Consider the following 26,316-nt stretch of genomic DNA (forward strand, 5'->3'; position numbering starts at 1 on the left):
AACAAGTCCAGTAGCAGCAGGACTGTACAAAGCAACCTGAATGTGTTTAATGTCCATAGATTTCAAGAAATCTTGCATTGCATTAGAAACAAAATGAGTACCTTTGTCCGTAACAAGCTCTCTTGGAGGACCTTCAGCAGAAAAAACATTTTTAAGGAATTGTAAAACAAAATTGTTTGAGGCAGATTCAACAAAAGAAAAATAAATCCATTTATAGAAATAGTCAATCAAAACTAACATAAATCTTGACGAGGTAGGTAATAAATTAAAAGGTCCTGGACCTTCAGGTAATAAAACTGGACGTAATGGGTTTTGTGTTGTCCTCCAGTGTTTGTCCGATACAACACATTTTTTAAATACATCAATAAAACTCGAAACTTGAGAATTTAAAGAAGGCCACCAATAATTGTCTCTGAGTTTCTTACAGGTAGCAGTGACTCTTAAATGTCCTGAATGTGCAATTGAAATAAGTTTGCTCCTAAGAGAAACAGGAGGAATAATGCAACCATTCCTCGTACAGATGCCATTCTCCAAAGACAACTCTGAGGAGACTTGAGCAAATGGTCTAAGATTATGTGGAATATTACGAATGGGAGGCCAACCTATAACAATAAAATGTGAAATTCTATTCAAATCATGATCAGTGGAAGCAGCTTCAAGCCAATCTGTGTCAGAAATGGCACCATTAGATGAGGAAGAAATATCAATGGAAGCCACTACACAATCAAATTCATCAATGACATCATCAGTTGTAGAAGGTAAAGGAAGCCGAGAGAGGCAATCTGCCCTGAAATTTTTCCCACCTTGGATATATTTAATGGTAAAGTTGTATTCTTGCAACTTGGATAGAATACGTACAAGACGAGCTAAAGCTTTACCTAGACCATCTCCTTGCAAAAGATAAACCAGAGGTTTATGGTCAGTGTACAAAGTAAACGAATTACCCCAAAGATAAGTTTTAAATTTGGAGACAGCCCAAACACAGGCTAAGGCCTCTCTTTCAATTGTCGAGTATTTTGATTCTGCATGAGTCAAAGATCTCGATGCAAAAGAAATAGTGCGATCCTTACCCAAATTATGTTGTCCAAAAACTGCACCAAGTCCATTCAAACTGGCATCAACAGTAACTGTGCAATGATGACCATGAACAAACGGGCTGAGCGCAGGAGCATTGACCACCAATTGTTTGATATTTTGGAAGGCAGTATTAGCATCATCTGTCGAAATAAAACTAGTACCCTTCTTGAGCAAATTTCTTAAAGGTTGAACATATATGGAATACTCATTTACAAAACGAGCATAGTACTCGCAAAGACCCAAAAAAGATCTAAGATTATCTTTATCAGAAGGAGGAGGAGCTTTAAGAATGGCCTCAACATTGCAACATTTGGGTTTAATACCTTCAGCGGTAATAGTATGACCTAGATAATCAATTTGTTGTACCAAAAATTTACATTTGTCTGGTTGCACTGTAACCCCTCTTAATTTCAGAATGGAAAAAAGTTAATGCAAAATGCACAAATGTTCCTCCTTTGTCTCTGTGAACACAAGAATATCATCTTGATATACCTGGACATTTTTCATGTCTTTAAAAAGGACGTCCATGACCTTTTGAAAAACAGAGGCTGCCGAGGCCAAACCAAACGGCAGCCTCAAAAATTTGTAAGCTCCGAAAGGAGTAACAAACGTTGTAAGTTCTTGAGACTCGTTAGTAAGTAATATCTGGTGATATGCCGAACGGAGATCAATACTAGAAAAATATTTAGCATGACCAATGTTGGCAAGCATTTGTTGAATATGCGGGAGAGGATGACAATCCACAACGATATTGCGATTGAGAGACCTGAGGTCCACACAAAGACGAAGATCTCCATTCTTTTTTTAGCAAGAACAATGGGAGATACCCACTGAGAGGAATCAGTTGGAGTGATGACTTCATCTACAGTGAGTCTCTCCAATTGTTTTTTTAAATCACTTCTGACGCTAATCGGAACAGGTCTGACTTTGTGAGTGACTGGTGTAGCATTAGGTATAAGCTTAATAACATGTTCAAAACCTTTTATAGTACCAATTTTGTCATTAAAAACAGAAGAAAACTCTTTTTTTTAATAAATCAATAGGAGAAGGATCACTATCAATAGACAAAATAGGGAGATCTCCTAGAACAATCGGGTTCTTTTGACCAGGTTTTAAATAAATCCCTAATTTGGCCCAGTCTCTCCAACCAACCAAATCTCTGCCTTTGAGTGCAATGTATATCTTGGTTTCAATAGATCTTCCAAGGATTTTAAGCGAACCAATGAAGAAACCAAGAAGGTGAATATCTTTGTCTCCAAATGCTTAAGGCGAAATATCAGGAGCTGGCAAAGATATAGAGTGACCCCAAACATTGAAAAAGGTGGTGTCAGCTAATACTGTAATGGGAGCACCCGAATCAGCTAAAACCTGTAAAGGTTTGTCATTGATAAGGGCTTGACATACAGGTTTTTCACACTCAGAAGGTTCATCAATAGTTAAAAGCATATTTGAAAACATGTTGGAGCACTCAAGAACAGAAGCAGAAATTGAGTTGATAGAAGATTGCGAAGGAGACTCCAATTCAACATTATGTACTCTAACATTTTGATTCGGATATTGAAAAAAACGACGGGATTTGCAAAATTCCTGAAAATGACCTGACCTTTTGCACTTCCCACATCTTTTACCTAAGGCAGGACATGAAGGAAAATTGGCAATGTGATTTTTTGAACCACACCTAAAACAAAAGGTACGTTTAACATCTTTATCCTTATTAACCTTAATAGCAGAGATAGAAAACTCAGCATTTTCAGAAATATGTGAAATAGGCGAATGACCTTCATGTCCAGCTAAAGCTTTATTGAGCGCTCGATACTTTTACCAATATCAATAACCTCTGAAAGAGATGGATTACGACAAGTCAATAACCGTTCTTGCATCTTTTTTGAAAAGCAATTAAAGACGAATTGATCTCTAATAGCAGTGTCTGCATAATTGTCGAATTCGCAAGTTGAAGCAGGAACTCGAAGAGCGGCAACATATTCTTCGACAGATTCATCACTTCCTTGTTTCCTCTTGAAGAAGCTGTGTCTTTCCAGCATGACATTTGGTTCATCCGAAAATTGTTTCTTAAGTTTAGCAATAGATTCAATGTATGTGTTCCATGTGATGTCGCCAGAAGGTCTTGGGAAAGGTGGTAAATTGTTAAAAAATTTCTGCGCTGCAACTCCCAAATGATTGTAAAGTAGAGCATTTTTCCTTTGAGTAGAAAAATCAACTCCATCCATGGCAACCAAATAGTTCTCAAAAATATTTATATTAATATTAAAAGTTTATGATAACTTGCATAGGGGATCGGTCTGAGCCGATACAGACTGGTTCCTCCACAAAGTGATTGCTCTGTTGATAACTGTTCACAGTATTGTGGGCTTCTGACTTTTTGTACCGTTGCGTAGAGTTGAAAATAGAGTACTTTTCATTTTAAGTACAGCAGTGGCTAAATAATGATTTATTGATTATTATATGCTTAGCTGAGTTTGGGTTTCTACAGAACACCGCCTCCCTGAGTAAGCCCCTGGTCTGCCTGACACAACGAAGAAAGGCGGGCTAGCCACTTATCTCTAGGAATGGGGTTGAAATTATTAAGACAGAGCGGTTTCTTTGGTGTTGCATGCATTCAAACAATAGGTAATCATCTACGTCAGTTGGTATGAAGCAGCTCTAATTAAGTAACGAACAGCTCAAACTCTACACTTGTTGTATGGCATCAGGCATTTAGGATCAGAGCAAAAATTACCGATTCATGCCCTTATATAGGTATAATTCACATTGCCCTTATATAGACATAGAAATCATACCCATATTTAGACATAACCCATCCAGTCCAAATACAGGCATGGCTACTTCCACTAGTTCCAAAAAGCCACAACAATTTCTTGGAAAACTTGGCTTCAGCAGTCAGTTACTTGAATATTGATTTGTCCTAGAAATCATGAAGTTTTCAAAGAACTACCATTCTCTTAGGGTTCTTTGATGACGTTATTATGTCCGACTTTACGTCAAACCATGCACCTTCAAGGTATAAATATGCCTACACTTGCCCTAGCAAACACACGGTGGTTTGGAGCAGCTCGACTATCTACTTGCCTGACGCAGCTCGCTACAGCAAGTGCCGAAGTAAGCCGACCCTCCAGCTGACGCACTGACAGAGGCTGCCTTTCTCTCGCTGAGAATCCAGCTCCAGTGTTTCCAAGCTCCCCTCGCTGGGTGTTGGGAAATCGAGCCTAGAGACAGAGATACCAGACTTCCGACATTCTAAAACCAAGGTACGGAGCTGAGTAGACCCTAAGAGAAATCTTGGTTAGATTCTTGGCAAAGAAAAATTAAACCTATGCTACACCTCACTTACTTCTTCCCTCGTACTAGACTTAGGTTAGGTACATCGGGGTAGGCGTATTTGAAAGCACAATTTGAGTACTTTTTAACCTTTGTTATTTATGTATGTATTTATCTATGGTCTAGGAACCTGTTGGACTTGGCCCTTCTGGCAAGTTCACCCCTAAACTTTTTGCTTTTAATGGTGACCTAGTAGTAGTGATTTTTGGTTTCTGCGCACTTTCACTGTGCTCCAGTGGAAAGTGCGTGCATGTGGTAAGATAGGCCTGCCCTCCCATAGGAATGCATGAGGAATGTATGTGTTCCTGGTAGTTCCTGATGCGTGGGGTGTGCAGGCTCGAGTCTGGTATGTGCGGACTCGTGTGATTGAATGCTGCGCAATGGTGCATGCGCCGTGGATGTGTCTAGTGGGGAAGTGCCACTTCTAGACATGGCTGTGCGTGTGCTGTAAAGGTGCTGGCGTGTGATTGGCTGGAGCTGGCTGGGGTGCCAGGTTCCATGAGTCATGATGGGTCTGCCCGGTGGCGAGTGTTGAGATTAGCATGTGTGATGTGAGGGAGGAGTGCACCTGGGTCCTGAATAGGGCTGGGCTTTCCCCACACAATGCTGGCTCCGCCCCCTGTGGTGCCACTGATGACCCTAGCCCTGCCAGTGAATAGAGTGAGGGGCTGAGCACATCAAGGGTGCTTCCAGACCAGCTGCGACTGGTTCTTCCCCCACCCTGCACAAAGACAAAGGGTTTCACTGTATAAAAAGGGGCTGTGTCCCCTTACAAGTTGTTCTCTTCCAGGATCCTTTTGCTGAGGGGGGCTGTTGCTTTTGGGTGCCAGGAGGACCGCCACTTGGACTGCCTCCCTGCCTTGGAGGCCCAGTGAGCTGGCTCTGGGCCCAGCGTCGCCACCCTGCCTGCCTCCAAAACTTTGCTGGAGCTTCATTCTTGCCCCTAGCGCCTGGGAGCGCTTTGTTTTGTTCTAGCGCCTGGGAGCGCTTTTCTGGTCACCTAAAGCGCCTGGAAGTGCTTTAATTGTACTATAGCGCTTGGGGAGCGCTGCCATTGCTTTGGCCGGTGCCCACCCGGCGTTTGACCCGATTGTAAATTGCCGATTTTCGGCACGGCTGCCCATGCCGCATATTCGCCCTCTATTTGTCTGCAGCTCTGCCGGGTGCCCACCCCGGTTTATTATCCCGCACCTGGTGCCCGCCGTGACGTGCTGGTTTCCCCCCTCCGGGCTGCCGCGCTGCCTGCGACGACCCGGAAGAATTGTGAGCCAAACCGGAAGTCCCGTCCCGTAGCCGCGGAGCGAGAAGGGTCCGGCGGCGTTGGATCACTGGAGAGCCCCGAGTGAAGCCAGCGTTTGTCAACGAGGCTCCCCCAGCAAGAGGAGCCCCGCGCTGCCTGGGGGAAGAGCCGGCAGTGTTCCCGCCCCGCAGCACCAGCGAGGTCCTGGTGAGTGCGGGGACAGGGTCTTTTCATTTAGAGCGGCCCCGGTTGACAGCGGGCCGCTCCGGCGACCTGGGGCATTGTGATTTTGAGCAGCGAGGCTCCCGGGGGCATTGGTTCTTGTGAGTCCATGAGAGACTCCCACTACTAGGGGGCATATTGGGTAAGAGTCCCCCGTGAGGGACTACAATGGGAAACGCCACATTTGTCTGTTGAGCCCTAAGAGGCTCAGCGCGGCCCTTCGTATTTACGAGCCTGCGAGGCTCGAGGGGGCATTTGTTCTTCAGAGCCTGCGAGGCTCAGACCCGGCATCATTGTTACGAGCCCCGAGAGGCTCACAGCGCCATTTGTTCTTCGAGCCCACGAGAGGCTCACAGCGCCATTTGTTCTTCGAGCCCCGAGAGGCTCCAGGGTGCCATTCTGTTGTTTAGAGCCACGAGGCTCTTGGGGACACGAGTGTTCTGGCCCCATTGTTGTTCTTGAGCCCACGAGGCTCCAACGTTGGCCCCATCAGTGTTTTCAGCTGCCCAGCACTTAGTGGGCAGTTGCCACGTGTTGGCGCATTTCTTCTTGGCTGCCTACAGCCTGCCCCTGACTTTGGGACACAGGGCGTCCTAGCCCCAACAAGGCCAGAGGGCCTAGGGACAGTCACAGGTAGTGACTATTGTCAGTTTTGCGCAATTGTGTTTTCCTGCACCTCTGAATGTGTTTTTATGCGTCATGTGCCTTGTTCTTACACCTCTGAATGTGTTGGTTATACATCATGTGTTCTCCTGTGCTGCACCTCTGAATGTGTTTTGATGCGTCATGTGCCTTGTTCTTACACCGCTGAATGCAAGTTTATGCATCAAGTGTTTTCCTTCCCTACACCTCTGAATGTTTATGCATCATGTGTAATGTTCCTATGCTTATACCCCTAAATGTATGGTGATACTTAGGTGGTTGTTTTCTCCTAGTACAGGTGTTGCTAGGGAGGTCCTGGTTCCCTGCGCAATATTTTCCTAAGGTGGTTAGGGTTGCGTAGGTGGTACTTACCTGGTACCAGTAGTTACTGGTGGTGTGCTAAAGTGATTATTATTCTATGATCTACAACGTGCTATTTCTAACAGTATTTCTAGATCTAAAAGTTCTGATTCCTGACAGTGGTCCAGGTGGCCCGGTCTTGTACATATCCCCTGTAAATTCTGCCCGTGCCTGTTGGCACATTGTAAAGTGTGTGTTTTTATCTAATGTGTTTTGGTGTAATACAAAGGCTATTTTACACATAACCTTGTGTGGAGTTTCCTTTGTGGTGGGCCTTGGGTGTTGTTGCTGGGGGTGCATGCGCAAACACTTAACTCACATTGCCTCCGAGTTTAGCCTTACTGCTCGTGCTACGTTACCAAGGGGGTGAGCAGGGGTTATCTTGGCGTGTAACTCCCTTGCCCTGACGTGGAAGTGGTGGTCTCTGACTGACTTTGGCGCAAGCCCTGGCCAGCCAGGGATCCCATTTCTAATAGAACCATACAATGCTTTTACAGTATTATTTTATAATACTCTTCTTACTGTCCGCATTATACTTTGCAACCAGTATTATGATTGCAGCAGTTCACTATACTTGCATGAGAAAGAAGACTGTTCAATAAAACCTTTCATTGAAAACGCCCGTCTCTCTATTTCTTTGCACCTCTGATGAAACGAAGCATGCACGATTGACTGAGTAAAATATCTATCTATTGTTTCCACAACTCTGGAGATCAGTTTTATTCTTGGGGAAACAAAGTTGTCATGTTTATGCGGTTGTCAGAAACGAATCCCTTCTTGTTTATTCGAGAAAGTTTCTAGTAACCTCTGAGCTAGCTGGCACTCACAATTAAGTCTAATATATTCGGTAGAGACCTAGTAGACCTAAGTCCTACGTCAAATCTATAGGATATATTATTCCAATGCGCAGAGCCTATTGGGAATATAGGAACTACACTACACACTGACTTCTTTAACTCGATCAATCAATCACGTTAAGCGCTACTACTCACCCGTGAGGGTCTAAAGGCGCTGGGGGGGGCGGGGGTTCGCAGGGTCCATTCCATCAAGGAGGAGGGTCTGTCAAAGAGCCAGGTTTTTAGGGTTTCTTGTGAAGATGGGGAGAAATGTTGTCTGTCTGAGGTGGAGAGAGAGGGCGTTCCTGGCTCTGGCTGCGAGGACGGAGAAGGAGCGGCCGCCTGATCTGGTCTTTCTGGTGCGGGGGACTACGGTGTCGGAGATCTGGGCTGGTCGTAGGGTCCTTTGGGGTGCGTGGAATTTGAGTCAGCTGTTCAGGTATGCTGGTCCTGTGTCGTAGAAGGCCTTGTGAGCGTCGGTGAGCATCTTGAATGTGACTCTAGCTTCGATGGGGAACCAGTGGAGTGTGCGCAGGTGCTGGGAGATGTGGCAATGTCTAGGCAGGTTGAAGACCAGTCTTGACGCGGCATCTTGGATGTTCTGTAGCTTGCATGTGAGGTTTTTGTTTATTCCGGCGTGGAGTGCGTTGCCGTAGTCGAGTCTGCTGGTGACCTGGGCGTGAGTGACGGTCTTTCTGTATTTGAGGGGGATCCATTTGATGGTCTTGCCAAGGAGGTGGAGGGTATGGAAGCAGGAGGACGAGACCGCGTTTATCTGGCGGTCCATTTTGACTTTGGAGTCTAGGACGATTTCCAGGTTGCTTGCGTGGTCCTTGGGGGTGGGCGGACTTCCGAGGGCGGGGGGCCACCAGGTCTCGTTCCAGGCATCGGGGTGTGGGCCCATGATGAGTACTTCCGTTTTGTTGGTGTTTAGTTGAAGGCAGCTGTTTTTCATCCATTTGGCGACGGCTTCCATGCCTTCTCGGAAATGTACAGCCGTTTACTACAGACAAGTGCATGAATTTCTTTTATCCACTTTCCAAAATGAACTGCATCAAATCGAAAATGAGGATGGTTGACGATATAAAGTGTACAAACCATAACCTCCACCTCTCTCCCAGAAGCAGAATTTTCCCATGTACATTACCTCTGTAGCATCCTACATTCCATATGCTCTGTGATCAAAGATCACACAACACATCCTGTTACCATTCTCTCCAAAAGTAAAATACGTAACCCCGATTAAAGATAATTTTGTCCAAGCAACCGCACAGGAATCATCTTTCTTCAACCCAGTGACTCCTCTTCTACACATCCTATCAAAGCTGCCATCTTGACCTGTACTCTGCTGTCTCTAATGCAGCTTCCTTATCTGCCGATATCGAAGACCTTATCCTTGACCCACGGTAACCTAGTTCTTCTCATCCTCCATAAACCATCTTTCCATTAGGCTATAAAATCATCCCCTTGTACAAAACATAACAAGTGGTGGGAAAGTTGCATTTATCCACGAGGAGTTGCTTACTTGTAATCTGATTAACTCACTAAATTCCACCTTGTTCAGATGCCTCACTGTGTTGACTGCAAATTCGAATATCGCCAGTGGCAGCTGGTGACATGCATGAGTGGTGGGGAAAAACAATAAATCATTTTGACCCACTGTCAGACACTGTGGGAATGTGAGAATGCCTTTAGGGTCCACTTCAAAGCTCTTAATCATGGCGAGTTATAAACCGTGTTTATAATAGACCACGAGTGAGAGCTCTGGGGTTGAGGCTGAAGGCAGCAAGTTTCTCTACGTGCCTGCCAGTGGGTCATAAAATTACAAATAAAATATATACTTATCCACTGACTCGCCACCTCCTTTCCTCCTCGGTGTTCTTCAGTTGGGGAGCGCGTGGTTGCAGAGCTAACACCCTTAACCTCTCCAGATGCTTCTCTCATGCTGCTGATAATGTTGAGCACCACAAGAGAAGTGCTGGTATTGGTTGGAGCAGACTGTGGCCCTGTGCTTGCTCTCCACTCAAGACAGCTTGGGTTGGATATTTTTAAAGTGGCACATCAAAATGGCCATCGCAAGACAGTTGGCCAAAGTGACATGCACACTTTAAACTAAAGTGTGCACCACTCCTCCCCTGCTGCCAATCCGCAGCAACGGTTGCTCCGCCCCACCTAGAGGCTTGGCTCTGGAGCAGTTAAAAAAAAATGATAATATATTTATTTTATTGCCTTTTTATTTTTCAACTTTGCACCTTTTTTGTTATTCGCAGTCGGGCGACGCTCCTCCGCCCTATTGGAGGATCCACGGCTGGATATCACCCGCTTGGCACCATAGGTATTTTATTGATAAATACCTTGATTATAGCACTGACCAACTCTCCTCCTCTTGTCGTCAGATTCTCCTCAGAAACTTGAACATCCACTCTTAAAAAGATGGCACAACCGTCTGCAAATCCTTCCAGCCAACTAACACAACATTGCACTTTCCATTTTCACAATTCACAATTGGAGCTCCGCTCTAGATCTGCTAGCCAATGAAGAAAGAAGAAACACCACCACATGTCCCTAATTCTCTGAAATTTGGATTGGGTAGACCATTACTTCTCTCTAAAAATAATGACTTTAATGTACCCTCCCCAAGCAAAACGATAGAAGAAAATGGTAAAATCAAGGGACCACAAACATACAGAAAATTTACATTGGCAAAACCAATAAGTCAGGCTTTATTGTGCTAATATATTCAAACACCTGCAAGCTCACATGCGCATAGGCGATATGTGCAATGTCTCTGTGCAATCTGCCTTTCTATGCCTCTTTAGTCTGTTCCCTACTTTGTATTCCCAGAGCTTGCTGTCCGGGTGCCAGGCAGCACTGCAAGCTTAGGAAGAAAAAAGGACAGTGGCTGCTCCTCCGCTATAGTGGACGAACGTCACCCCATTGCTTTTAGGCAGTGCAAAGAAAGAAAAATAAAATAACAACAAAATGCTGTTATCATTTTATGCCTGGAAGCAGGTTTTCGGGCGGGGCTTGGCTGTCATTGCAGCCAGCAGGGGTAGGAGGAAATATGTGCACTTAAGTGCGCATGACTGTTTGGCCAGCCCTCTTGGGCCAGCCAAACAGTCATGCACACTTAGCATGTTCCCCACCAGGCTGTAATTCACAGCCTGGTGAGGAGCGTGCACAGGCTACCACTGCCTGTCTGAGCACCGAACCACAGCGCTCAGACCAGTCACAATGCTGTTAACAGCAGGGTTGTGATTGGCTTGGGAGAGCCTGTGTGCTTCCTGTTCTGGTCGGACCGGACCAGAGATGACGATGGAAGAGAGTCGGTGGCCTTACAAGGTAAGTGATATTACCTGCCGCGGCTGAAAAAGGGAGCACTGGCATAAAAGAAACACATAGGCAGGATACAGGGAGACACTCTGTGTGCACTGATAAGCGTGTTAAAGCTAGAAATAAATGAGTTTCCCAATGCTTTGTTTTAACTTATTTTTATTCAGTCTGGAACCTATTGAAAACCTATTGAAAATGCACATTGCTTTGTACAGTTTTGAGAGAGGTTTAAGAAGTTCAAGACATCAAGGACTTCGTCACCCCCCTTTTTAGGTCTCGCCTGACGTTGCAGCGCGAAGCACTGTCGCCAGCAAGACCTATTGTGGTTGTGATGCCTTCCAAGTGGTACAGACCGGTGCACGAGCAGATTCTGATCTGTGAACGCACTTCCCAGAAACTGTGAACAGCAAGTCAGCCTCTCTCAATTGCGCGCGCACACCCACACTCATGCATGCACACACACACACGCACGCACACACGCACGCACACACACGCAGGCACACACGCACGCATGCACACACACTCATGCTCACACACGCAGGCACACACACGCAGACACACACACACAGGCACACACACACACACACACACACACACACACACACACACCCGCCCTTACAACTAAGCCCCACCCGCCCCACTTACCGGGCTACCGGCTCCGTCACGCGGGGCTTCCCTCAATTGCATCGGAGGCCTCTGCTCCTCCTATATGCTTACAGCGTTTCACAGCCTCCCCTGGGGCGGGACTTCCGCCTTCTGCCCTTCTCGTCCAGTCACTTTGTGGGCGCGGGCTACCTGCAGAAGGCGGAAGTCCCGCCCCAGGGGAGGCTGTGAAACGCTGTAGGAGGCATATGCTGGTTATTATGAGTCGTGGCCTTATTGAACGAGGAATTCCGCTAGGAGATGAAGTTTGCTGTATAGATGCAACAGTCTTTTACCACTTCACTTCTGGGCAAATTACAACCCCATCCAAGGTTTGGCAGGACATGACAAGGTCGATTTGCCAACCCGCTCACCATTTAAAATAACCTTCTTCGACCTCCATTTTATGCTTTTCATTTGGATCAACCATTACAAATATCCTACAGCTCTTAAGTCGTTTAGTATGTTAGAAGTATGGTTGAAAGGGATTACCTGTGGGAAGTGATCACTTTACAGCTTTTTCTCAATGGCAAAATCACCAGTTCGCTTATATTAAGGCAACAGAATAAAAATATAATCCAAAACCGCCTGCCTATTAATGGAGATGCGCATCTATTGGCCGAGGGTCTGCACGTGCATCGCATCCCTCCCCTCCACATACCCACCCTCGGCCCTGCTGATTGGTTGCATAGAACCAGGCGTCTCCCTAGTACCGCCCCCCCTCCCGTTCACAGTCACTCACCCAGCGCTATGCTGACAGCAGCCCGGGGGCGGCTGCACGCCCTGACGCCCCCATGGCCGTGCGGCCAGGCTACAGCATCCTCATCCTCCCTCTAGGGAGCGACCTGTACAGCTGGGAGGCCCTCAACTTCTTCCTCTGGGTGAGTCTGGGCTGCGTAGGCAGATACGTGGGCAATGCATCTGCTGCCGAGATATGCGTGTCAACTACTTGTTTTTATAAGGCCATTGATATATCGCTTCATTTTGACCCGTATTTAGGCGTTTGAGCAATCGATGTTATTGGTATAGGTGGGATCTTGTGTCAGAGGAGGCTTGCTGCCGCGCCTCGCGTCATAGGTTGAGGTCAAGGAGAGCGCCTCGTGTGATCTATGGCGGATTCCTTTGTCTGCCTAAGGCGCTGCGAGAATGAAAGGATTGGGACAGCAGTGTCTAGAACTCCCCTTATGTCCAACAGGCCCCCTCCCGGCTCGCCCGGTTTGGAAATGACAGGCGATTGCAGCATGTTCCCGCTCTGTGTTTTTGTTTATTTTGGGACCGCTGCCGTTACCTCATGGGAAAAACATTTCCAAAGTGACGTGCTCTTAAAAATTGAATTTTGAAATATTCAGAGGCACGCGTTGCGTGAAATTAAGATTTCTTTCTATTACCTTTCATAAATACTGTGTAAACATTGGGCAGGGCCAGTGGAATTGATTCCGCGGCGATTCGAGGTTTACTACACAATTTTGCATTTGCCTCGCACACACAAACACTGCGCTGCCTCACACACACACACTGCGCTGCCTCACACACACACATTACGTAGTCACACACTGCTGTGTGTCACTCTAACTGTCCTATCACACACACTGCGCTATTACACACACACTGCACTGAGACACACACTGCACTGCCTCACGCACACACTGCGCTACCTCACACACACACTGCGCTACCTCACACACTGCCCTCCCTCACACACTGCCCTCCCTCACACACACTGCGCTGCCTCACACACACACTGCGCTGCCTTACACACACACTGCGCTGCCTCACACACACACTTCTCTGCCTCACACACACCGCTGCCTCACACACCGCGCTGAATCACACACACACTGCGCTGACTCACACACACACTGCGCTGACTCACACACACACTGCGCTGACTCACACACACACTGCGCTGACTCACACACACACTGCGCTGACTCACACACACACTGCGCTGACTCACACACACACTGCGCTGACTCACACACACACTGCTCTGAATCACACACACACTGCGCTGACTCACACACACACTGCGCTGACTCACACACACACTGCGCTGACTCACACACACACTGCGCTGCCTCACACACACTGCGCTGCCTCACACACACACTGCGCTGCCTCACACACACACTGCGCTGCCTCACACACACACTGCACTGCCTCACACACACACTGCGCTGCCTCACACACACACTGCGCTGCCTCACACACACACTGCGCTGCCTCACACACACACACTGCGCTGCCTCACACACACACACTGCGCTGCCTCACACACTGCGCTGCCTCACACACACACACACACAGCGCTGCCTCACACACACACACACCCTGCGCTGCCTCACACACACACACACACCCTGCGCTGCCTCACACACACACACACACACCCTGCGCTGCCTCACACACACACACACACACCCTGTGCTGCCTCACACACACACACACACACACCCTGCGCTGCCTCACACACACACACCCTGCGCTGCCTCACACACACACACCCTGCGCTGCCTCTCACACACACACTGCGCTGCCTCTCTCACACACACACTGCGTGCCTCACACACACTACGTAGTCACACACTGCTGTGTGTCACTCACACTGTCCTATCACACACATTGTGCTGTTACACACACACTGCACTGTGAGACACACACTGCACTGCCTCACACACACACACTGCCTGCCTCACACACACACACTACGTAGTCACACACTGCTGTGTGTCACTCACACTGTCCTATCACACACACTGCGCTATTACACACACACTGCACTGCCTCACACACACACTGCGCTACCTCACACACACACTGCGCTACCTCACACACAAACTGCGCTACCTCACACACACTGCCCTCCCTCACACACACTGCGCTGCCTCACACACACACTGCGCTGCCTCACACACACACTGAGCTGCCTCACACACACACTGCTCTGCCTCACACACACCGCTGCCTCACACACCGCGCTGACTCACACACACACTGCGCTGACTCACACACACACTGCGCTGACTCAGACACACACACACTGCGCTGCCTCACACACACACACACACTGCGCTGCCCCACACACACACACACCCTGCGCTGCCTCACACACACCCTGCGCTGCCTCACACACACACACACACACACACACCCTGCGCTGCCTCACACACACACACACACACCCTGCGCTGCCTCACACACACACACCCTGCGCTGCCTCTCACACACACACTGCGCTGCCTCTCTCACACACACACACACACTGCGTGCCTCACACACACTATGTAGTCACACACTGCTGTGTGTCACTCACACTGTCCTATCACACACATTGCGCTGTTACACACACACTGCACTGTGAGACACACAATGCACTGCCTCACACACACACACTTCCTGCCTCACACACAAACACTACGTAGTCACACACTGCTGTGTGTCACTCACACTGTCCTATCACACACACTGCGCTATTACACACACACTGCACTGAGACACACACTGCACTGCCTCACACACACACTGCGCTACCTCACACACACACACTGCGCTACCTCACACACACTGCCCTCCCTCACACAGCGCTGCCTCACACACACACTGCGCTGCCTCACACACACACTGCGCTGCCTCACACACACACTGCGCTGCCTCACACGCACACTGCTCTGCCTCACACACACACACCGCTGCCTCACACACCGCGCTGACTCACACACACACTGCGCTGACTCACACACACACACTGCGCTGACTCACACACACACACACACACTGCGCTGCCTCACACACACCCTGCGCTGCCTCACACACACCCTGCGCTGCCTCACACACACACACACACCCTGCGCTGCCTCACACACACACACACACCCTGCGCTGCCTCACACACACACACATAAACACACCCTGCGCTGCCTCACACACACACACACACACCCTGCGCTGCCTCTCACACACACACCCTGTGCTGCCTCTCACACACACACTGCGCTGCCTCTCTCAGACACACACACACACACACACTGCGTGCCTCACACACACTACGTAGTCACACACTGCTGTGTGTCACTCACACTGTCCTATCACACACATTGCGCTGTTACACACACACTGCACTGTGAGACACACACTGCACTGCCTCACACACACACTGCGCTGCATCACGCACGCACTGCCCTGCTACACACTGCGCTGCCTCACACACACTGCGCTGCCTCACACACACTGCGCTGCCTCACACACACTGCGCTGCCTCACACACACTGCGCTGCCTCACACACACTGCGCTGCCTCACACACACTGCGCTGCCTCACACACACTGCGCTGCCTCACACACACTGCGCTGCCTCACACACACTGCGCTGCCTCACACACACTGCGCTGCCTCACACACTGCGCTGCCTCACACACACACTGCGCTGCCTCACACACACACTGCGCTGCCTCACACACACACTGCGCTGCCTCACACACACACTGCCTCACACACACACTGCGCTGCCTCACACACACACTGCGCTGCCTCACACACACACTGCGCTGCCTCACACACACACTGCGCTGCCTCACACACACACTGCGCTGCCTCACACACACACTGCGCTGCCTCACACACACACTGCGCTGCCTCACACACACTGCGCTGCCTCACACACACACTGTGCTGCCTCACACACACACTGTGCTGCCTCACACACACACTGTGCTGCCTCACACACACACTGCGCTGCCTCATACACACACTGCGCTGCCTCATACACACACTGCGCTGCCTCATACACACACAGCGCTGCCTCACACACCCTGCTCTGCCTCACACACCCTGCGCTGCCTCACACACCCTGCGCTGCCTCTCACACACTGTGCTGCCTCACACACACACACACACTGCGCTGCCTCACACACACACTGCGCTGCCTCACACACACACTGCGCTGCCTCAGACACACACACGCTGCTTCACACACTGCGCTGCCTCACACACACACTGCGCTGCCTCACACACACTGCGCTGCCTCACACACACACTGCGCTGCCTCACACACACACACTGCGCTGCCTCACACACACAGCCCTCCCTCACACACACTGCCCTCCCTCACACACACTGCCCTCCCTCACACACACTGCCCTCCCTCACACACACTGCCCTCCCTCACACACACTGCCCTCCCTCACACACACTGCCCTCCCTCACACAGCCCTCCCTCACACACATTGCCCTCCCTCACACACACTGCCCTCCCTCACACACACTGCCCTCCCCCACACACATTGCGCTGCCTCACACACACACTGCGCTGCCTCACACACACACTGCGCTGCCTCACACACACACTGCGCTGCCTCACACACACACACTGCGCTGCCTCACACACACACTGCGCTGCCTCACACACACACTGCGCTGCCTCACACACACACTGCGCTGCCTCACACACACACTGCGCTGCCTCACACACACACTGCGCTGCCTCACACACACACTGCGCTGCCTCACACACTGCGCTGCCTCACACACGGCGCTGCCTCACACACACACTGTGCTGCCTCACACACACACACACTGCGCTGCCTCACACACACACTGCGCTGCCTCACACACACACTGCGCTGCCTCACACACACACTGCGCTGCCTCACACACTGCGCTGCCTCACACACGGCGCTGCCTCACACACACACTGTGCTGCCTCACACATACACACACTGTGCTGCCTCACACACACACACTGTGCTGCCTCACACACACACTGCGCTGCCTCACACACACACTGCGCTGCCTCACACACACTACGCTGCCTCACACACACTGTGCTGCCTCACACACACACACTGCGCTGCCTCATACACACACTGCGCTGCCTCATACACACACTGCGCTGCCTCATACACACCGCTACCTCACACACACACACACACTGCGCTGCCTCACACACACACACACTGCGCTGCCTCACACACACACACGCTGCGCTGCCTCACACACTGTGCTGCCTCACACACTGCGCTGCCTCACACACTGCGCTGCCTCACACACTGCGCTGCCTCACACACACACTGCGCTGCCTCACACACACACTGCGCTGCCTCACACACACACTGCGCTGCCTCACACACACACTGCGCTGCCTCACACACACACTGCGCTGCCTCACACACACACTGCGCTGCCTCACACACACACTGCGCTGCCTCACACACACACTGCGCTGCCTCACACACACACTGCGCTGCCTCACACACACACTGCGCTGCCTCACACACACACTGCGCTGCCTCACACACACACTGCACTGCCTCACACACACTGCGCTGCCTCACACACACTGCGCTGCCTCACACACACTGCACTGCCTCACACACACACTGCGCTGCCTCACACACACACTGCGCTGCCTCACACACACACTGCGCTGTCTCACACACACACTGCGCTGTCTCACACACACACTGCGCTGCCTCACACACACACTGTGCTGCCTCACACACACACTGTGCTGCCTCACACACACTGCGCTGCCTCACACACACACTGCGCTGCCTCACACACACACTGCGCTGCCTCACACAAACACTGCGCTGCCTCACACACACACTGCGCTGCCTCACACACACACTGCACTGCCTCACACACACACTGCGCTGCCTCACACACACACTGCGCTGCCTCACACACACACTGCGCTGCCTCACACACACTGCGCTGCCTCACACACGCACTGCGCTGCCTCACACACACGCACTGCGCTGCCTCACACACACGCACTGCGCTGCCTCACGCACTGCGCTGCCTCACGCACTGCGCTGCCTCACGCACTGCGCTGCCTCACGCACTGCGCTGCCTCACGCACTGCGCTGCCTCACGCACTGCCCTGCCTCACACACACACAATGCACTGCCTCACACACACACACTGAGCTGCCTCACACACACACTGAGCTGCCTCACACACACACTGAGCTGCCTCACACACACACTGAGCTGCCTCACACACACACACTGCGCTGCCTCACACACACACACACTGCGCTGCCTCACACACAGTACGTAGTCACACACTGCTGTGTGTCACTCACACTGTCCTATCACACACACTGCACTGTTACACACAAACTGCACTGAGACACACACTGCACTGCCTCACACACACTGCCCTGCTACACACTACACCGCCTCACACACACACTGCGCTGCCTCACACACACACTGCGCTGCCTCACACACACACTACGCTGCCTCACACACACACTGCGCTGCCTCACACACACACACTGCGCTGCCTCACACACACACTGCGCTGCCTCACACACACATACTGCGCTGCCTCACACACACACTGCGCTGCCTCACACAGACACTGAGCTGCCTCACACACACACACACTGCGCTGCCTCACACACACACACACACTGCGCTGCCTCACACACACACACACACACACTGCGCTGCCTCACACACACACACACACACACTGCGCTGCCTCACACACACACACACTGCGCTGCCTCACACACACACGGCGCTGCCTCACACACACACTGCGCTGCCTCACACACACACTGCGCTGCCTCACACACACACACTGCGCTGCCTCACACACACTGCGCTGCCTCACACACACACACTGCGCTGCCTCACACACATACTGCGCTGCCTCACACACACACTGCGCTGCCTCACACACACACTGCGCTGCCTCACACACACACTGCGCTGCCTCACACACACACTGCGCTGCCTCACACACACACACACACTGCGCTGCCTCACACACATACACACTGCCTCACACACATACACACACTGCCCTGCCTCACACACATACACACACTGCCCTGCCTCACACACATACACACACTGCCCTGCCTCACACACATACACACACTGCCCTGCCTCACACACACACTGCGCTGCCTCACACACACTGCCTCACACACACACACACTGCGCTGCCTCACACACACACTGCGCTGCCTCACACACACACTGCGCTGCCTCATACACACACTGCGCTGCCTCACACACACACACTGCGCTGCCTCACACACACACACTGCGCTGCCTCACACACACACACACTGCGCTGCCTCACACACACTGCCTTGCCTCACACACACTGCACTGCCACATAATTGCACAGCTCTCAATGCAACATACACTCCAAATACCACTCAGTGCCACATAGTTATATGCAACATAATTACACTGCACTCAATGCAACATACACTACAAATACCGCTCAGTGCCACACTGCGCTGCCTCACACACACTGCCCTGCCACATAATTACACAGCTCTCAATGCAACATACACTCCAATACCACTCAGTACCACATAGTTATATGCAACATAATTACACTGCACTCAATGCAACATACACTCCAAACAATATGACTCAGTGCCACAAAATTACACGCCACACAATTACACTCTACTGAATACAACATACACTCCACACAATACCACTCAGTGCCACATAATTACATGCTACATAATTACACTGCGCTCAATGCAACATACACTCCAAATACCACTCAGTGCCACATAATTACACGCCACATAATTACACTGCACACAATGCAACATACACTCCAAATACCACTCAGTGCCACATAATTACACACCACATATTTACACTGCACTCCATGCAACATACACTCCAAATACCACTGAGTGCCACACAATTACACACCACATAATTACGCTGCACTCAATGCAACATTCACTCCAAATCCCACTCAGTGCCACATAAGTACACTCTACTGAATGCAACACACACTCCACACAATACCACTCAGTGCCACATAATATGCTACATAATTACACTGCACTCAATGCAACATACACTCCAAACAATACCACTCAGTGCCATATAATTATATGCTGCGTAATTACTCTGCACTCAATGCAACATACACTCCAAATACCACTCCGTGCCATAAAATTCCTCAACTGAATACAACATACACTCCCCATATTACCACTCAGTGCCACATAATTACACGCCATATAATTACTCTTCTCAATGCAACGTAAATACACTCCACATAACACCACTCAGTGCCATATAATTACACACCTCATACTTACAGTACTCAATGCAACATAAATACACTCTATCTATCGCCCTCACTCTATCTATCGTTTCACCACAGCATCACCCAGCACCACCACAGCATCACTCATGGGAAGTACAACATCACTAGGCGCTACCACAGCATCACTGAACGCCACAGCATCACTCGTCACCACCACAACATCACTCAGCGCCACCACAGCATCAATCTGTGCAACCATTCAACAACTGGTTCAAATATGTTCTGTCAATGTTTCAAGCTTTATTACAAATGTCACAAAAAGCTGTTAATATTTCACTTCTGTTCTTGGATTTTCGTCACAATAAAATACAATTAACATAATCTTCACAATTTTTTTATACAAAAGTTTAAGCTATTGCTATTATAAATTACAATAACTTTTATTTAAGTATTAATTATTAAAAATGTAAAAGCCATTGTTATTTGGAATATCAATACATCTAAGTCACATAAATACAACACATATTGCAGTACAAATCCTATCGGTGTCACATTTGCGAAAGTTAAAACTATTGGCAGTGTAAATGACAAAGCTATTAAGTTTGCTATTTTCAAAACCAACTCATAAATAAAAAATGTGTCATTTACAATACCAATAGCTCAAACTTTCCTAATGCTAGACCTATTGCATTGCAAATGCTTGTTGTCAATGCGAGCACCTTCATCCTCATTGGAGACCTTAACTTTCACCTAGAAGACCGTTCTGACCCAAACTCTGAGGCCCTTCTAGAAAATGTTGAAAACCTTGGCCTCATCCTGCACGTTACCGAACAGGCCCACACTGGACACCTATTGGACCTGATTTTCTCCTCAATCGGCATCACAGTCGACAAGCCAGAAGCTATGAACTGGACAGACCACGCCCTTGTCAGTTTCAGAATACCCATCCCACGCAGGGCTACACACACACCTGCTCAATGCCAGGATACCCTCGCGGGTGAGAGTGTGCTTTACAAATACACACAATATAACAAATTTTTAGTCGAGAGAAAAGTGTTCAAATGCATAATTGAAACAATATTATTCTTGTTGATTTCTCCCTAGTACATGAGGAAAGTCGAATGCTTGCATCAGGTACAAGTCCTTTAGAGGCATACTTAGAGCAGCACCTTTGCTGTGGCCAGCCAGTAATCCAAAGTTCTAATTCATTATTTTTTAATTTTAATAGGAGTTGCAAATGTACTTAAAGAGTGATGCCTTTTGTTCCGGTATCATCTAATTATTGCATATTGTGTGTTTATGTAGGTTTGAAACCATGGGAGAGGAGGAAATTGCTTTCAAGATGATTCGCACGAATGTCTCTCATGTGGTGGGTCAGTTAGATGATATCAGAAAAAATCCCAGGTACTGTGATTTTGATTTTAGTTCTAAATGTAATGTTGATATCTTTGTTTGGTCGTTGCTCAGATTGTTTCACATCATGGAGAACATTTTTGGTCATTTAAAGGAGAGAAGCATTAGTTGCACCCACTTACATTTTGGATTAGGAATTGATACTCAGTTAATCCAATTTCCAGAATTGCCCTAACTATGACCTCCTTTGAAGAAGACCTCTGGTTAAAAAATATTGCCCACATTGAAAGGCATATGGTCAGTCTAATTTTCCAGCCACTTTTTCCTCACCAGCACCTCCAACTCAAAGAGCAGGACATGAGAAGGAAATATAATTCATGTGCTGAAGCTAGTACTTTGAATTAGTGCTATTATTTGTAAGGAAATGGGGTGTTTTATATGTTGTAGTTGTGCAACCTCACCATGTAATACACTTACTAACCTCTTAAGGACCCTTGGGTTTCATCTGTCAAACCTCAATCCGGGGTAGCTGTGGCACTGAGCAGCAAGGCTTACACAGAGAAACTAGTGGTACACATTTAAATAGCACCAAAACAATTGAAGAAGAAATCAACACGACACAAGAAATCTGACACCAATTTATAACAAGCATTGGCATAGCCAATAGGTCTCGCCTTTGGGACCTGCTGCATAACTAAATACTTATAAGGTCCCAAAGGCGAAACCTATTGGCTATGCCAGTGCTTGTTTAGGACTTGTACCCTGCCTACAATTATCTGAAAAGAGAAGTCTTCAGCCCCTTTCTGAACATGGCTTCCGAGCTGACCTTTCTCTTTTCTAACGGCAGCTCATTCCACAGCTTTGCTGCCAGTAGCCACAAGGAGCAATAGCCCCACAGGCTTTGCAGACTCTGGGTATGCAAAGCAGTCCATGATTAACAGAGTGAAGAGCTCTGGCAGGAGTAAATTCACAAAATCTGCTACTAAAATAAAGAGGGCTCTTTTTCTGGATTACTGTAAATGTGACCAGCAAGGTCTTGAAGCAGTGTTTAACTCGAGCCACTGGTTGCAGGTGTGGGACACCAGCACTTGTATTTCGGATTCGCCAACTATTTTCCCATATCAGATATTTACTGAGTGCAAGAGAGGGAAAATCACACAGACCGGAAAGATAAGGAAGAAAAAGATGGCAACACCGACCTAAACAGAAAAGGGAAATTGCAAGTGTGAGAAAAAGGGTCAGTTAGTAGATTAAACCTACCAACTTTGGTATTACCAGCGCTGACCTTTAATTGCACTGGCCACCGGCTTCTGAGCAGAGCTTCGAGCACCAACACTTTCTTTCACAAACTAAGCACTGCCTTGAAGTTGATCCTTTTATTGACTGGCAGCCAGATAAGTTGCTTCAGACCTGGGCGGATGTACTGCCAGCTAGGGCATTCAGGAATCAGATGTGCAGCAGCATTTTGAACCATCTGTAATTTATTTATTAGTCTGGCAGAAATTCCTAAATATAGCAAATTGGTGTATTCCAATCTAGAGATCACTAGAGCATGTACAATTAATTTCCCGTGTATGAGGTGGTAAGTTTAATTTAACTATTTCAGTACAGCAAAAGAAGTAGCTGTGATTGCCTGGAGTTGGTGTTTAAAAGAAATGTGACATCATTTGAGAAATAAAGTAGAGGAGGGGCCGACTATTATAGTACAATGCGTTGCATCGCCTCACAATGTACACTACACACTGGAAAATGTATATTAACAACACCCTTTTAAGTGGGAAGTATAGGCGCTCAGAAACTTCGATACTTTTGTCCTTGCCTTCAGGCTTCATAAAAACATGAGTATATTTGCAAGAGAATAAACAGTCGGTATGTGTGCTTGTTTAAGCAGGGAGAAGAGACTGCTTCAAATTCGTTTTTGTAGTAACTAATCTGTTTAAAGGCAGAGCTGGCTAACAGGACGTTACGAGGCTACACCGGCGGGAGATGGATAAGACTTGTTCAGGAATATGACAAATTAATGGCAAACAAATCCAAAACCTAACCTGACATATTGCAGGCGTGATTCACTCTAACAAAACTAGTTGACAGAAGAAGCTTTCCTTTTTGAGGGCTGAAAGAGCTCAAAGAAGAAAACCTTGACTCGTTGGAAGAAGATATATAATTCCAGAAAACCCTCGTAACTGTAATCGCCTGATGAATAGTTAGCCTTAATGTTCGGGACAACTAAAAATGAAATCTCAAAATGTAATGAACTTGTGACCGAAGCAGGGGTCCACCCTAGGGAAATTTTAAGATACCCTACCATGCAGTGGTTATAATTCATTTTGTGAATATCTGATTATTCTGCCAGAAAGGTCCTGAGGAAGGTGGTTTTACACCGCCGAAACGCGTCGACCTTGCGTATAATTTCGCGCTTCAACCTGCGATCCCTCAGACGCAGAATAAAGAGTGAATGGAGTATGAATGAGAGAGTCTGTTGTGTTCATTTGTAAAAATTGTTTAGTTTCATATAGTTTCTCTGCATGGAATGGTTATGTCTTTTATTGTCTTAAATGAACTACTATGTGTCTCACTAAATGAATTTTGAAAATGTACAAGTTAAAATGATAAATTGATGAGCGATATTTTGTACTCTAAAAAAGAATAAAAATTATAAATGAAAAAAGTTGATGTTGCCAATATGTGTTAAATAATAATGGTTAAAGTGTAGAAGTTGTCACTTTCAAAATTGTGGAGGTCGCGGGGGAATATTGCTAATCTTTATGTATTTTTGTTCCTCTCTTTCCCTGACCTGTAAAGTAAATATAGAGGGGGTCCCATATTTATGGTAATAAAGGCAGAGATTAGCCTGTGGTAAAACTTCTCAGATTCATGCTTTGTAAATTCAAATCCTAGAGTGACTTCAATTCATCAGATGTTGCCCTTCGTCAGATTGTAGAGGGTGAGTAAAGTGCAAGGAGGTGAAAATTGACATATGTGGCTACATACTGATATGTTCAGGTTTTTAAAAACATCCCCGGAAGCTTTGTGCAAACAAAAGCGCTAAATGGGGCGTTCTGCTGTAGAGTCATTCTGAAGTCATAATGAAAAAGAGAAATGCCACTCACAAATGAACATCAGATACCATTTAAATAACAATAAAAAGTAAAGCCAGATCGAGGCATTAGTCATAGCCTTCTCGCATAACTTTCTGCTTAAGGACGGGACCAAAAGCACTGCATAGCACTGGTAGCGCGTACCTTAGAAGTGCAGTCAAAGGCGGCACGCAGCTGCTCCTCCCTCCACCGGGGAGCCGGCAGCAGAGGGAGCAAAGGCTGCAGGGTGCGGGATGGAAAGTGACAAACAGCGGGGCTCGCCCAGGGGTGATGACAGGGCGTGAGCGAGACGCTGCCCGTGCGCTCAGCTGAGTGGCGCATGGCAGATCAGAAGCACATGTACTATAGCGCCCAAACTTCAGCTCTTTACGGGGTAGACGTGCAGTGCTGGGCTTCGCACACAACGGATATTCGGAACGGGATGCAGTTCACTTATCTTTGAAAGCGTAACGTCTAATTCGACCCTCTCGGGTACACACACACCATATATACTCCAATAACCAGTGCTCGTGGACCTCTGTTTAAGGGTCCCAATCTGTAACTCAACTATGAACTTTATTTTCAGCATTTCCGCTGGGTGACAGTATGTCATCCTAGCAAAACCACTGTCTTTTCATGTTTCCTTATTTACAGTAGTCATACTACTATATTAAATAATAATAATAATGAGTTTCGAGCAAACTGCTCCTCAGCCCAAAGGTACCGAAAGGGGGCTTTTATTGGATTCTGCTCTGTTAAAGCGTCGCCCTCACTTCACCCCCATGAATTTACTCTGAGTGTTAACTCCCACGGGTGGTCAATGCGTCTTCAGTGACCAAGAGACTAACAGCCTTATTCATCAACGGGCCGTTTTGCGAGCCCCAAATAGCGATTCATAGCGAATCGCTATTAAGGACTCGCAAAACGGTATTCATGACGGATAGCGAGAAAAAAACCGAATCGCACGCGGCCGCAAATACCGTTTCCGATCATCGAAAATCGCATGAAAATCGCTATTTCCGGCAACATCCGTGTCGGAATAGCGATATCGCTAATAGCGAGATCGTCAATAGCGGGACCGCAAAAAGCGCGAGATCGGGAAAACGGGAAGTCGCATTTCGAGCACAGTGATGACATCACAACCAGGAAGCAGC

General features: G+C 48.3%; 1 protein-coding gene across 1 annotated transcript in view; it reads left to right on the forward strand.

Annotated features, from left to right (window-relative positions):
- The window catches only part of GNPTAB (N-acetylglucosamine-1-phosphate transferase subunits alpha and beta), a 542,239-nt gene that overhangs the window by 415,078 nt on the left and 100,845 nt on the right, over positions 1–26,316 (forward strand). The window contains exon 18 of the mRNA XM_078675067.1: positions 22,038–22,136. Coding sequence (XP_078531193.1) covers positions 22,038–22,136 — 99 coding nt within the window. The remainder of the gene's footprint in view (positions 1–22,037; positions 22,137–26,316) is intronic.

Source organism: Lissotriton helveticus, chromosome 1_1 (genome assembly GCF_964261635.1).
Source record: "Lissotriton helveticus chromosome 1_1, aLisHel1.1, whole genome shotgun sequence".
Classification (NCBI taxonomy): domain Eukaryota; kingdom Metazoa; phylum Chordata; class Amphibia; order Caudata; family Salamandridae; genus Lissotriton; species Lissotriton helveticus.